This window comes from Triplophysa rosa, linkage group LG7 (genome assembly GCF_024868665.1).
Source record: "Triplophysa rosa linkage group LG7, Trosa_1v2, whole genome shotgun sequence".
In the NCBI taxonomy this organism is placed as follows: Eukaryota; Metazoa; Chordata; class Actinopteri; order Cypriniformes; family Nemacheilidae; genus Triplophysa; species Triplophysa rosa.
In genome coordinates this window covers 9,397,502-9,411,418 of record NC_079896.1, presented here as the reverse complement: position 1 = coordinate 9,411,418, position 13,917 = coordinate 9,397,502, and the positions used below count along the sequence as shown (strand labels likewise).

The 13,917-nt window shown below is 36.1% G+C and overlaps 2 protein-coding genes across 6 annotated transcripts in view; both read right to left on the bottom strand.

The window, feature by feature from the left end:
* Positions 1–890: 890 nt before the first annotated feature.
* LOC130556267 (salivary glue protein Sgs-3-like) lies at positions 891–6,809 on the bottom strand. Its single transcript, XM_057337079.1, has 6 exons — positions 6,362–6,809; positions 5,798–6,230; positions 1,793–5,615; positions 1,579–1,677; positions 1,307–1,458; positions 891–1,162 (listed from the first exon to the last, which is right to left on the bottom strand). The coding sequence occupies exon 3, from the start codon at positions 5,587–5,589 to the stop codon at positions 4,267–4,269; it is 1,323 nt and encodes a 440-aa protein (XP_057193062.1). The 5' UTR covers positions 5,590–5,615; positions 5,798–6,230; positions 6,362–6,809; the 3' UTR covers positions 891–1,162; positions 1,307–1,458; positions 1,579–1,677; positions 1,793–4,266.
* A 152-nt stretch (positions 6,810–6,961) lies between these two features.
* The window catches only part of kank4 (KN motif and ankyrin repeat domains 4), a 50,896-nt gene continuing 43,940 nt past the window's right edge, over positions 6,962–13,917 (bottom strand). For 4 of the 5 annotated variants that reach the window (XM_057337075.1, XM_057337076.1, XM_057337074.1 and 1 more), the window contains exons 6-10: positions 11,763–11,847; positions 11,005–11,224; positions 10,593–10,735; positions 9,804–10,004; positions 6,964–8,801 (exon numbers count right to left, since the gene is read on the bottom strand). In XM_057337075.1, the coding sequence (XP_057193058.1) occupies positions 8,688–8,801; positions 9,804–10,004; positions 10,593–10,735; positions 11,005–11,224; positions 11,763–11,847 (763 nt within the window). In that variant the 3' untranslated portion in view covers positions 6,964–8,687. Of the gene's footprint in view, positions 8,802–9,803; positions 10,005–10,592; positions 10,736–11,004; positions 11,225–11,762; positions 11,848–13,917 lie in introns of all 5 variants that reach the window. The other variant, XM_057337078.1, reaches the window with a different exon arrangement.

Here is a 13,917-nt window from a genome sequence, read left to right as displayed (position 1 = left end):
GCTACACAATAAAAACACCTTTTGGTTTCATGGTTTAATCAATTTAAACAATCAAAAACAACGAAAAACATAGGTATTTTTAATTTGTGATAGGATTCAAATCAAAAACATTTTCCGCCATTTTGTCCCCCCCACTTCTCAAACCAAAGTTACACCCTTGGTGTTAGGGGTAGTGTTAGCAATGGTGTCTATGCGTCCACAAACTTTTTTGAGGCACAGCCCTTCCTGTCATGGTTCTGCCTCACCTAGTCTTGGATTTCCTGGTCCTGAGGCAGAGCCATGACAAAGTCTTTGGTTATGTGTGGAGAGAAACATATTATTGTCCTTTTGACAGTAGTATGCGTTCTCTCCAGTGTCTCGTCATTAGCCCCGCCCCTCTCGTTTCCTGTATTGTTTCCCGGCCGTATCTCATGTTTCCCACCTGCCCTTGCTCGTTATCCCTCGTTTGTCTTCCCTATTTATACCCTCATGTTCCTTTGGCCTGTGCTCGTGTATTACGTTTGTACTACGTTGTGTATGTGCCCGTGTTCCTGTTACAGCCCGTGTTCCTGTTACAGCCCGTGTTCCTGTTATATGCCCTGTTCGTGTAATGTGAGTGTTGTGTTTTAGTCTTAGTCACCCTGCCGTGTTTGTTTTTGTAAGACGTTGTGTCGTGCCTTGTTTTGTTAGTTTGTTTTTGCCCCCCGTGGGAAGTGTTTTGTTTCAGTTTTTATTTTAGTTATAGTTCTGGTTGTCCCCATTGTGGGTTTTTGTTTTTCGTTTCGTGTATTAGTCTTGTGTTTAACCCCTTCATGTCTGCCTGCGCTTGGGTTCTTCCGCCATTCCTGACACTTCCAGTGGTTTTTGTCTATTGACAGTTCTGGTGTACAATGAAAAATCTGACAAAAAAATGTAATGCATATTTTTATCAGGATTATTTAGCTGAGCGTATTAGGGTCAAAGATTATACACATACAGTACTTTTCTAACTTTGTTCTTTCTTATAACTTTTTCCATTCATTTTTTCTATAAATATTACATTTAAAATCTTAATTCTTCAGTCAGTGCACCTTTTAAGCAGCAGTCCTGGATTCCCACACATGACATGACCAAGTGTTGCAAGTATAGTCGGTTGGGCTTTTGCATGACTCACATTTCAACCCATTCGGGGCAGCATCATGTTCTAAAGAAAATGTTCAAATTGAACTATAATGTATTTTACACTTCTTATTTGTATTTTATATTTGTAACAAACATTACATTTATTTAAATGATATTTTGCATACCAGTGTTATGATATTGTATTATTATTATTTTAGAATCTCACCAGGTCTCGCCGTTGTTGCAGCCATCTGTGTTGCAACATGAAATAGTCGTATTATAATACCCAACGTTGAATGATGATGTGGTGGTGGTGGTGGTGGTTACTATATAATAGCACAGCTGGTACGCAAGACCGCTGAAGAAATGAAATACCACCTAAAACGACAATAAATGTTTTGTTTTAATAGACACATTTAATGACTTAATATAATTAATGACTTAAGACTACATATAAAACTGAATATAAATTGTCAAATTGTGCAGTCTACAACTAACCTGAATTGGTCCTAAAAACAGCACAATAATGCTTGTCAGGACAGGTTACTAAAGATGAGCTCTGAGGGCCTGAATCACTCAAACACATCAGCATTTGAACTGTTCATCACAACATAAAACAAACAAAACATTAATGAGAAACTGTGAGATGTAATTGTTTAATATTCTTTTACTGTAATTGACAGTAATTATAGATCATCTCATTTTACCTTACCTGAGTGGATGAGTGAAGAGGAGAGACAAAGTCCCAACAGCAGCCGCACATGATGAGCAAGAGTCAACAGTCAACTTACAAAAGGAGTTATAGAATTTAAATCAGTGTGTATTGATCAGTGAGTCATTAAAAACCACAAACATACTTCCACAAACATACTTCCTATTATTTAAGATTCAATGCATATATTTTTCCATTAAAGATCACAAAATGTTCCACGCCCCTATTTTATGGGAAGAGAAGGGTAGGACAAAAGAAGGTTTTGTAAATTAATTACACGTTGGTGAGAAGCGACCAGTCCTACTGTAACTCAAAAGCTCATTTTTAGGAACACTGATCACCAAGACAACATTATATAACAATATAATCTCCAAATACGCATTGTATCTTTAAATCCAACCCGTAATTCAGTTATAGAGCAACAGATATATTTTTGTCATGTTTTCAAACATTTATGAAATCCAACAGTAAAATAATTAATAGATTAGACGTTGGAAACCTTTTTCATTTGGGAGACACCCTTGTGAATTTTAAAGGCTGACAGAGATTTTTAAACAAACTTTAGTAAAGACGCTGAGAAACCAATGATTTAACCTGATACATCAGCACAAACATTTAGACAGGAGTAATCAGCAACACCTGGAACATTCAGTTAACAATATAACTTCTGTTTACATCGTAATAGGTGAAAAGTCCAGTGGCTGGTTGCACAGACTGCTTGGACTAGTCTTACAATCTTTTTTCTTCAAGCCTGATCACAACTTTTTCAGGTCAGATACATAGAAGGTAGATTGGTCTAATTTAAATTAGGGCTGTCAATGTTAACGCGTTAACGCATGCGATTATTTTTTTCAAATTAACGTGTGAAAAATATTTAACGCAATTAACGCAGCATCCGTTTGTTTTGACATTTTTTGTCTAGCGTTACATTATGTAATCACGCTCTTATTCGTGTACAGGCTTTTAAACCACTTAAGCGCGATTTTAAACAGTTGCTTTGACGCGTTCAATGAAGATAGACAGCTTCTAAACTGTGGGACGCGGCAAAACGCAACGCGAGGTCCAGTCTGGTGTAAACAGTCACGGGCTGAAGGCTGCGTCGGTGAATCTCTGTCAGACAGCGCATCCGTGTTAAGTTCTCTTTCGTGCTTGAATGGATAAAACCACACAAGATTATGTCAGAAAGCCCGTTTTGTCTAGCATTTTCTTAAGCACAGACTTCAAAGTGTAAAATAAAATCTTAAATGAATGCAAAGAGTTGTGAAAATGGGAGTGCAGTGACGGTCAGATCTGCGTACTGAGACAGCTCTTAAAGGGGCCGCGTTCTTAAACGTGCTGCTGTGACTCCTGTCACTAATGTTAATCAAAGAACAAAATAAAAGAAGAAATCAATGTGATTTTGTAGCTTTAATGAGAATTCTTCTGCATTTAATTTATAATTTAGCATTAAAGACTGTAAAGTGTTTGAGAACTTCCTTCAATTTCTGTATATTTCATGATAGCTCTCAATTATATTGTTGAATGGCTATAATTAATGTTAAAATAATCAATTTAATAGAGACATCAGTTACAGTACTAATATCAAAATGTTTTCTTTCATTCATAAAATGACGCTGTTAAAGAAATATGTTGTTTCTACATCAATTTGAAGATTAAATGTGAAATTATTCAAATGTAAAAGTATATTTTAAAATATTATTGTTATGTGTGATTAATCGTGATTAATCACAGAAAATGTGTGATTAATCCGATTAATTTTTTTAATCGATTGACAGCACTAATTTAAATACAAAAAGCTGCTCTGCTGGTCCACAGGTGTAGGACAGTATAGTCAATGCTTGTGGTCTGTGTTACTGAATGTACATATGCAGCTACATGCCTGTGTTGTTTTATTTTTGTCAACCACTAGATGTCACTGTAGCGTCAAATAGAACATCATGTTGAATGATGTCTTTTTAATGATGAACATGTTAAAGTAGTTAAGCAGCCCTGCTTCATTCACTCTACACCATGTTTAGCGTTCATATAAAATATACAAATTTCAAGCAGTACAATAATCAGTTATACCCTATCCCCATTTACTGTCATTGATTGTAGATGTGCTGTTAACAATAACAAATCCAAAAAGTTTGACATAACTTTGGCTGAATGGAATTATCTTTACCATGTGCATGTACATACAGCCTCACTTTTAATTTTTGGATAACTTTTTATGTAGAATTAAAGTACATTTGAGTGTCACACAGTGTAATATTATGAAAAGCAGCCACAAAGTGGCAGTGAAGAAATAATTGAAAACAAATCTGAAAACAGGGGAACATCAAAAATGAAACATTCACACATGATTATTCACACATTGAGTGACTTACAATAAATAGTTAAATATTTCGATTTTCTGTGACATCAGTGTAACTTAGTATGAACTAGAAATTAACAGAGTTATCCTATTACAAGAAAATGTTTAAATGAAAGTGTTAAATGAAAATGACACTAATTAAAGTAATCAGTAGAAGAATGAAGTTGTGGTCTCTCAGCCAAAATGTACCTTTGTTGTGCAGAGTAGGTTTAGGTGTAGGGGTAAGTTTAGTGTTAGGGGTAGTGTTGGTGTTGGAGGTCGGTTTAGTGTTTGGGGAAGTGTTTGAGGAAGGTTTAGAATTATGGGTAGGTTTACTGTTATGGGTAGTGATGGTGTTGGCGGTAGGTATATTGTAAGAGATATGATTGGTGTTGGATGAAGGTTTAGTGTTATGGGTAGATATATTGTAAAGGGGTGTGTTGGTTGTAGGTTTAGAGTATTGAGTATTGTTGGTGTTTGGGGAAGTGTTGGAGGAAGGTTTAGAGTTATGAGTAGGTATATTGTAAAGGGGAGTGTTGGTGTTGGTTGTAGGTTTAGTGTTAGGGGTGGGGTTGGTGTTGGATAAAGGTTTGGTATTAAGGGTAGGTATATTGTGAGAGATATGACTTGTGTTGGATGAAGGTTTAGTGTTATGGGTAGGGTTGGTGTTGGAGGTAGGTATATTGTAAGAGATATGATTGGTGTTGGTTGTAGGTTTAATGTTATGGGAAGAGTTGGAGGAAGGTTTAGTGTTTTGGGTAGGGTTGGTGTTGGAGGTAGGTTTAGAGTTATGGGTTGGTATATTGTAAAGGGGAGTGTTGGTTGTAGGTTTAGTGTTATGGGTAGGGTTGGTGTTGGACGTAGGTTTAGTGTTTGGGGTAGTGTTGGAGGAAGGTTTAGTGTTATGGGTAGGTATATTGTAAAGGGGAGTGTTGGTTGTAGGTTTAGTGTTATGGGTAGGGTTGGTGTTGGACGTAGGTTTAGTGTTTGGGGTAGTGTTGGAGGAAGGTTTAGTGTTATGGGTAGGTATATTGTAAAGGGGAGTGTTGGTTGTAGGTTTAGTGTTATGGGTAGGGTTGGTGTTGGACGTAGGTTTAGTGTTTGGGGTAGTGTTGGAGGAAGGTTTAGTGTTATGGGTAGGTATATTGTAAAGGGGAGTGTTGGTTGTAGGTTTAGTGTTATGGGTAGGGTTGGTGTTGGACGTAGGTTTAGTGTTTGGGGTAGTGTTGGAGGAAGGTTTAGTGTTATGGGTAGGTATATTGTAAAGGGGAGTGTTAGTTGTAGGTTTAGTGTTATGGGTAGGGTTGGTGTTGGACGTAGGTTTAGTGTTTGGGGTAGTGTTGGAGGAAGGTTTAGTGTTATGGGTAGGTATATTGTAAAGGGGAGTGTTAGTGCTAGCGATGGTGTCTAAGAGTCCACAAAGATTTTTTGAGCCACAGCCCTTCCAGTGGTATTTGTCCATATTGCCAGTTCCGGTGTCTGAAAAATCTGACGCAAACAAAAAAAGAATGCATATTTTTTATCAGGATTATTTAAATGATTGGGGTCCAACTTTATATACAGTACATACTTTTCCAATTTTGTTTTTGTATCTATTTTCCGTATTTTTTTTCTATTTTATCCAAAGGAAAAACTCTTGATTTAAAATCTTAATTCTTAAGTCACTGCACCTTTGAAGCAGCAGTCCTGGATTCCCACACATGACAGGTTTGTGTTGCATATATCATCTGTTGGGCTGTTGCATGACTCACATTTCAACCCATTCGGGGCAACATCATGTTCTAGAAAGTAAAATGTTCACATTGTAGTACAATGTATTTTAATGATTTTTGGTATTTGTATTTTATATTTGTAACAAACATTACATTTATTTAAATTATATTTTTTATACAAGTGTTATGAAATAATACTAGATAATATCAGTTGTATATAATCAATGTATAGGATTAATCTCACCGGGCAGAATGCCATCGTTGCACCCATCTGTGTTGCAGCATGAAATAGTCATATTATAATACCCAACATTGAATGATGCAGTGCTGCTTACAAAATAATAGCAGAATTCAGCTGGTACACAAGACCGCCGAATAACTGAAATTCCGGCTAAAAAGACAGAAGGACAATAAAAGTATTGTTTTATTTTAACAGATTTGAAATTATATTGCTGAAGACTTATAATTTATAATAGAAAATTGAATAATACAAATGGTCAAATTGTGCAGTCTACAACTAACCTGAATTGGTCCTAAAAACAGCACAATAATGCTTGTCAGGACAGGTTACTAAAGATGAGCTCTGAGGGCCTGAATCACTCAAACACATCAGCATTTGAACTGTTCGTCACAACAGAAAACAAATAAAAATGAGTAAAATTGCCAATATTTTAAGGAAAACTTTGAGGTTTAATCCATTTCCTTATAATCATTTTCTGTAATTGTCATTAGTTACGGATCACCTTATTTTACATTACCTGAGTGAAAGAGTGAAGAGGAGAGGCAAAGTCCAAACAGCAGCCACATGATGAGCGAGCGTCAACAGCCAACTTAAAGGAGTGTGTACTGTAAGATCAGATTTATATAGACGAGAACATATAAAAGGAGCAAATCAAGTTTGACCAGTGAGTCATTAAACACCACAAACACCACAAATGTTAGACTGATCACTACTTGGTCATAAATGCAATTTTGATGATATTATGTTTGGGTGGGGATAACCTCCTTGTATTTAAGTGTGTTAAGAGTGTTATTAAGTGTTTCTGTGATCTTTGTGTTGCGCTTGTTAAAATGTTTTGGGTAAAAATGATTTCAAACCACACTGAAGAAACCCATACAAAATGCATGTTTTTATTAAGTTAATATTTCATCCATGCATGTACTTGTATATACTCAAAAATATAGAAATTGAAATAAATAGTCATTACATTTCAGAGTATTAGTTCACAGCACCTCCCACAGTATACATATATAGATTTATACTTTCTCCAACTTAATAAATGATTTGTCATTCAACATCTCTTCATTACAACGTTTGATGCCTTAATTTCAAGCAGGCACAATGTACATGTGGATATAGTCCAGTTCTTTATCATGTGCTGCTTAAACTCCCATCTATAGGCTAAATCTTGGTTTAATATATACCGTATGAATGATGGAGGGATTTAATGAAGTAAGAGTTAATACTGTAGCAGGTTAGATCATTCAGGAAACTTGGTAACACTTTACAATAAGGTTGTGTTTGTAAAGGTCCAGTGAAATTTAGTGCCATCTAGCGGTGAGGTTGCGAATTCCAACCAACAGCCCACTCCACCGCTCCCCCTCCCTTTCGAAGCACTATGGTGGCTGACACAGAACTAAGATGTCGTTACGTTTCCGCTTCTTTGCCGAAGGAGATCACGTATTTACAAAATTATTTCTGTAGGGCAGTTTGTCCATTGAGGGCTACTGTAGAAACAACAAGGTGAATTCCATGTAAGGGGACCCGCCGTGTGTGTAGACAGAATTGCTCATTCTAAGATAATAAAAACATAACCCTTTATTATGTAAGGTCTTTATACACCTCTCAAGACATAGTTATGTGTATTATATTGAACTTCTGTCAATATCCTCCAAAAAATTACACACAGCACCTTCGACATTAGTTAATGCGTTAGCTAACATGAATGAGCAACGAAAAGACTTCTACAGCATTTATTAGGGCCCAAGCACAATATGTTTTTATTTAAATATAAAAACAGATCTGCAAAACAGATTTTTGATATCACGAATGATGTTGACAATGCAATAAATTGCATCTGTTAATGTACAAAGAATTATAACAAGAACAGTTGTTTTGGCATTAACTATGGACAGTAAGATGAATAAATGCTTAAAAACAATATTGCTCATTGTTGGTTTAAGTTTGCTAATGCATTAACTATGTTAACAAACAGGCCTACAATGTTATTGTAAAGTGTTAAAATATTTTAATGGACAAGTTCCTGCTTACTGGAATTTTTGTCATTAAAGTTGCAAAATGTATTTTATTTTCTTAATGGGAAGAGAAGTGTAGGACAAAAATATCGATGGAGAGAAACGGCTTTGACCTACTGTAACTCAAAAGCTCATTTATAGGAAGACTGATCAGGTTATACCAAAACAAGCCTAAGATACACCCCAGAGGAGATATTACAGAAAAGTGCAATAAAAAATAAATATGTGTATATCTGATATTTTAATAACATTTGTAGATTACGCTTGATCACCTAACAAAAATATAGTCACATTACCTGCAAATAGAAGGTCAAAACATGTAACCATGTACCATGCCTGATCCAAGCAAAGTTAATCTTTTGAAAATAGCTACATTGGCTGTGCTTCAGGACAGATTTGGGTAAGCTCGCCCTTCGTGGCCCCTCCTCGAGTACATTTCTCATTGGCTGTATCTCCAACACTTAAATTATTAAGGTAGAGAATTTGCAAATGACTGGCAAGTGCTGTGTCTCTACTGTTGACTGTTGGCCTGGCCAGAAAGTCTGTTTGAGGCAGTAGAAAGATGACAGAAATGAAGACAAGGCATCTGCATTCAGAGTGGAGCTGTAGAATCTGTGGCTACGGCTGGATCAGTGTGAGCTTTCAGAAGGTCCACTATCTCAGAGTTGGAGGCCTTCATGGCTACTGAAAGAGCTGTGTGGCCATCCTGTAAGAGTGACAGAGGAAATAAAATGCCAAATGTAAGTGATGTTGATTTTAAAAGCTAAATTGGCAATAAACATCTCAAATGAACCAAAAATTTGCTTTTCGAATGAATTAGACACTTAAAGATTGATACAGAAAGTCATGCTCATGAAAGGTTGTTTTTACAATACAGGTAAGTACTAAACAGCCTAAATATTTTTATATTAGTTGCTTAATTAAATTATTGAAAGTAAATAATAAGAAAAACTAGATAGTGAGAGATGAATAACCCACTTGGCGAACTTATTTGCCCACCAAGTGGCAGTGTTGGGTTAAGTTGAGTAGTCAGTCCACTGGCCTGGCTCAATTTTCCCAAAATTGTGCTTTAAAAAGTTTCATATGTGGCATGTCAGATTTACTTAGGTCCTATATACATTTATGCATCTGGTAAAAATGTTTGTATTCTAACAATATTAGATCAGTATATGCAATTATTCAATTTTGCATAAGTAGTAATATTTAAAAAAGCAGTCATATTTTGTTACCATGCAGGTGATACAAATAAAGTATTGAAATAAGAATGACCACTAAGAAAGGGAAGGGAAGAATTAATCACCTTTATTTGCCATTTTGGAAATGATTTGTGACAACCAAGAAGCATCCAAACGCATCTTATTTTTATATTTTAAATATATATTATATAAAGCCTTGTTTGAAATAGAGCTTACCTTGTTATTGTATATAAGTGGGCTTGTGCTAGCTTTTTTAAAACGCATGCAACTTGGTTTAATAATACTGTGGAATTAATCAATTTCATTCATTTTTATGTGTCTAAATACATTTTAAGTTCACTTCACTATCATACTTCCATTCTGTAATAAGTTATTAAGTTTAGTTGAAGTGGATAATAATAACATCAAAGATGTGCATTAGAAAGGTAAAAGAGCCTTCCCCAAAATGCAGGTAAATTTCTCTTAAGCACAACTGGCATAAGGTTCAATATATATCTGTTTCTCTATCTCACCTTATCTTTGAGTGACTTGTCACACTCTGGTCTCTCCAGCAGTAGTTTGGCTATCTCAGTATGGCCATGCTCACAGGCACACATCAAGGCAGTGGAACGGTCTCGGTCCTGTATGTTCACATCAGCACCACAGTCTAGAAGAACCTGCACCATCACTGTCCGTCCATGACTCACTGCGAGCATCAGTGCTGTTTGCCCTGACTGGTGGGGAGTAATGAAAGTTATTCAATATACTAGTTATACAATATTGCATATGATATTTAATATAACAAAATGCGGAAACATCTGTGTCAAACATGTTGTCAGAAATTTTAAAAAGACTCCAAAAATTGAATCTAGGCTATTCTCGTTCAACACCACATTTGTGACTAGTATAATGATGTGTATGCGAGTGAATGTGTAGAATTCCTATTATATAATTCATTTGTTTTTCAGAGGACAAATATTAAAGGGATAGTTCACCCTAGAATTAAGATTTTGTCGTCATTTACTCTTAACTTGCCAACATTCTTTAAAATGTCGTCTTTTGGGTTCCGCAGAAGAAAGTCATACAGGTTTGAAATGACAAGAGGGTGAGTAAATGATGAAAGAATTTTTATTTTTGGGTGAACTATCCCTTTAAAATTCATGCTCTGATGGGCACAGAGAACGTATATTTCCGAGCTTGTTTAGTATTCAGGTTCCTTACAGGAAGAGAAGCTTTAGCATGTTTATGTTATCTGAGGCATTTTTAGTAAGTGTTTGTGTGTCGTTGCACTACAGGATATTGTGTTGTCATGCTGTGTGTACCTGGCTAGCGCGTGCGTTAATGTTGCCCATTCTCAGTAGCTGCTGAGCCACCTCCATATCTTCAGGGCTCTCAGCCGCAGTAAGGGATGCCAACATTATAGCAGTGTAGCCAGCCTTGTTTTGTTGATCCACCTCACACAGTCCTGATAAACGTGCGTTTGAAGAGAGAAAGAGGGAAAGAGATGGACAGACTTAGGGTTCTAAAATAAAAAATAGATTTGAAAACACCATCCATTTCAACAATAACACATTTTTTTTAAAACAGCATAATTTCTTAACATAAAAATGCTCTTGAGAAGGATGGATCACAAAACTTTAAAAGTCAACAAAAAAAATAAAAATATTTAAGCAATAATGCTAATGCAATTTTATAAGTCATCACAAACATTGAGTTATTATTGATGTTTCTTACCTGTGTCTAATAACAGTTTAACTACAGAGAAGTTGGAATGGGACACACTGTAGTGCAGCGCCATGTTGCCATTTCCATCAGATAGGTTCACTATATATCGCAGAAGGGTGGGAGTTTGGAAGCCCACCTCTCTCAGGTACAGGGTGACTGCATCTGCCTGCGAGTCCTTCTGACTGGACACACGAAACCACTCCTGATAGAGCACCATGAGAACCTGCCTCTGAGATTCACACAGTGAAGTATGAGTTTAACCATGAAATAATAAAGTTATCACTTCTATATTGGTAAATAGGTGTCTTCATATTGGTGCTATATATAAAGAGAGCAAATTCATTTGAAGTCATTCAACATACTGTAGATATCCTGGTTTATTATGTGGTTCCCTGGAGTATTTGATTACGATCTGTCAATTTCGACAAATTAGGCAACAAAAGGTACTTCCATGTCTTTAACGTCACTGCAATAATATTATACATCTAAAATATTGAATCAACATAGCAATATGGCATCAACTCAGTCACAGAACATTTAAAAGGTAATCAAATTATAATAATTACAAAGTGTCCTTGTTACAGAGTAATTGGACAAATTAGTACTGAGTAATATTAATAGACAGTGCATCTATAACAATAGGGTTTGGTTTAGGGTGTGTTTTAGTGATAGTTGCTTGTAATTATGCACAGTTTACTGTTATTACTTTATAAAGTGCATGTAACATGTAAAAACAAGGACAATGTAAAAGTGTTACCAATGCTTACCATCTCTACATTTGGGGCAGCAACCTCAGCCATGCGATCCTTCAGGAAATGACAAGCAGCCATGAAGCTCTCATTAACTAACTCACTGCAACAACATAGTACATAGTCAACATGTAACCCTAATTTTCATACTGTATAATTTAATTAACATTTTTACAGGTCACTCCGCTTAAGAATTTCCATAGAGACAATGAGGAGCATTACCTTAAAAATAATAAAAAAAATTAAACTCATGCATCTGTCTTCAATTGACAAATACAGATACAGGGTGTCAAAAAAAATCTGTATTTGAAAGACCAAATATATAATCTTGGTAACATTAGTTGAGAGGCCTAACTCTCTGGGGTCTCAAGCAAATTGTTACCAACGTTTAAATGACATGAAGCAGTGTTATCACATGTTTGGTTCTGGCACATGCAAGTTCTGTCACTTGAAGAATATTCTTATACACTGTACTTCGCACAATGTGTTTATTGGACACTCTCCTTAAAAAAAGTGTTTCTCATTGGCCACTTTCAGTGTATTCTAGTGGTCCAGTCGTTTAAGTGTACCGGTCACTGGGTATATTAAACCCGTCACTCAGTGCTTGTTTTATAGTGGCTTCCTGCCAGATGATGGGCAGGACAAAAGACAGGATTGTGTCTGATGCCTTTGGGGAACATGCGTGAAGAGTCACTGTGCACTTTGATGTGTTAAGACAGCTCATATTATGAAGTAATGACATTTTCACACCAGATTGGAAAAGGAGGGACTACCACAAAATTACCCTTTAATGATTATTATATTGCAGATAAGTCACGGAAATGTAGAATATTCTGTTAATGATGTCACATCAAAATAAGAAGAAAAACCCAGCAAAATGAATCAATGAATAATTTAGTATGTTCATTAAAACATTTTTCTGACATGAAGAAACAGGGAAAACATGTATTTAAATATAATAGCTAAACAGTGAAATATCATTTTTAAGAGTACAACATTAATTTAAAAATGCTTTAGCAAACAACTGTTTTTTGTGCATCAAATGTAGTTACATGATTTTGTCCCTTTAGAATAATTAAATGTATTAAAGCTGCAATCCACAAATTTGGCCTCTCTACTGCCATCTCTCTTTGAAAAGCAAAATTGCAGGATACTTTACATATCGCTGCTGTCCTTCTAAAACCCTGTGGGCCCTATTGTACACTCGTCGCAATACGGCGCAAGAGTTTTTGCTAGTTTCAGCCCGACGCAGTTCTCTTTTATCCCGTTGTTTAAATAGCAAGTGCATTTGCACTCATTTGTGAGCCTGTGGGTGTGCTGGTCTAAAAAAGAGGTGTTTTCAGGAGCATTGTTGGCGCGTTGCTATTTTGAGGAACTGAAAATAGACTGCGCACTTAAACCTGGTCTAAAGTCTAAAGTCAATGGAACAATTGATTTTTTATTTAAAGAGCGCGTTAGTAGAAAATGCGTCTCTGGGCGTGTCCACAACGCGCTTTTACTTTACTTATTAGACAGAGGGAAGCGCAGCAGCACACAAACATGCCAAATATAAAAAATAAATGGAATACAACGTAAAATATTATTATTGTGTAAATAAAGATAAAAATACGGGTTGTCCTGTGGATGGACGCATCTGCTCGTGCGTGAGGTTAAAGCGCACGAGCAGATGCGTTTCCACTCTGGAGAAGCGTCAAGTCTTCGCTCTTGCAAATTCCGCCGAGTAAATAGCGAATCTGCCATGGCGCGAGCGCAAATGCAACTTTAGTCCTTGTATATATAGCCTACCACAGTGTTTCATGTGTCTGGGGTTGGTTATTGAATGTATGTATATGGGTTGCCTAGTCATGTTTTCTGTATCTCGTTTCATGTCATGGATTATTGTTCACGTTTGGATTTATTAAAGATGCTATTTGCACTTGGATCCTTCGTCCAGTTTCATGTTTTGGGCAACGTCCTTGTGTGAATCGGGTAATGTTAGGAGACTTATTTTTCATGTACTTGCTCAATAACTGATTCTTTCTTTTAATAAAAAAAAAGGTTACGGATTGCAGCTTTAATATGACAAATTAAATAAGATTATATTCTTTGTGATCCATTATTGTAGATCATTAGTATACCCCAAAACATAAAATTACTGAAGCCTGCCTTCTGAAACCTTATATCTCCATATTTG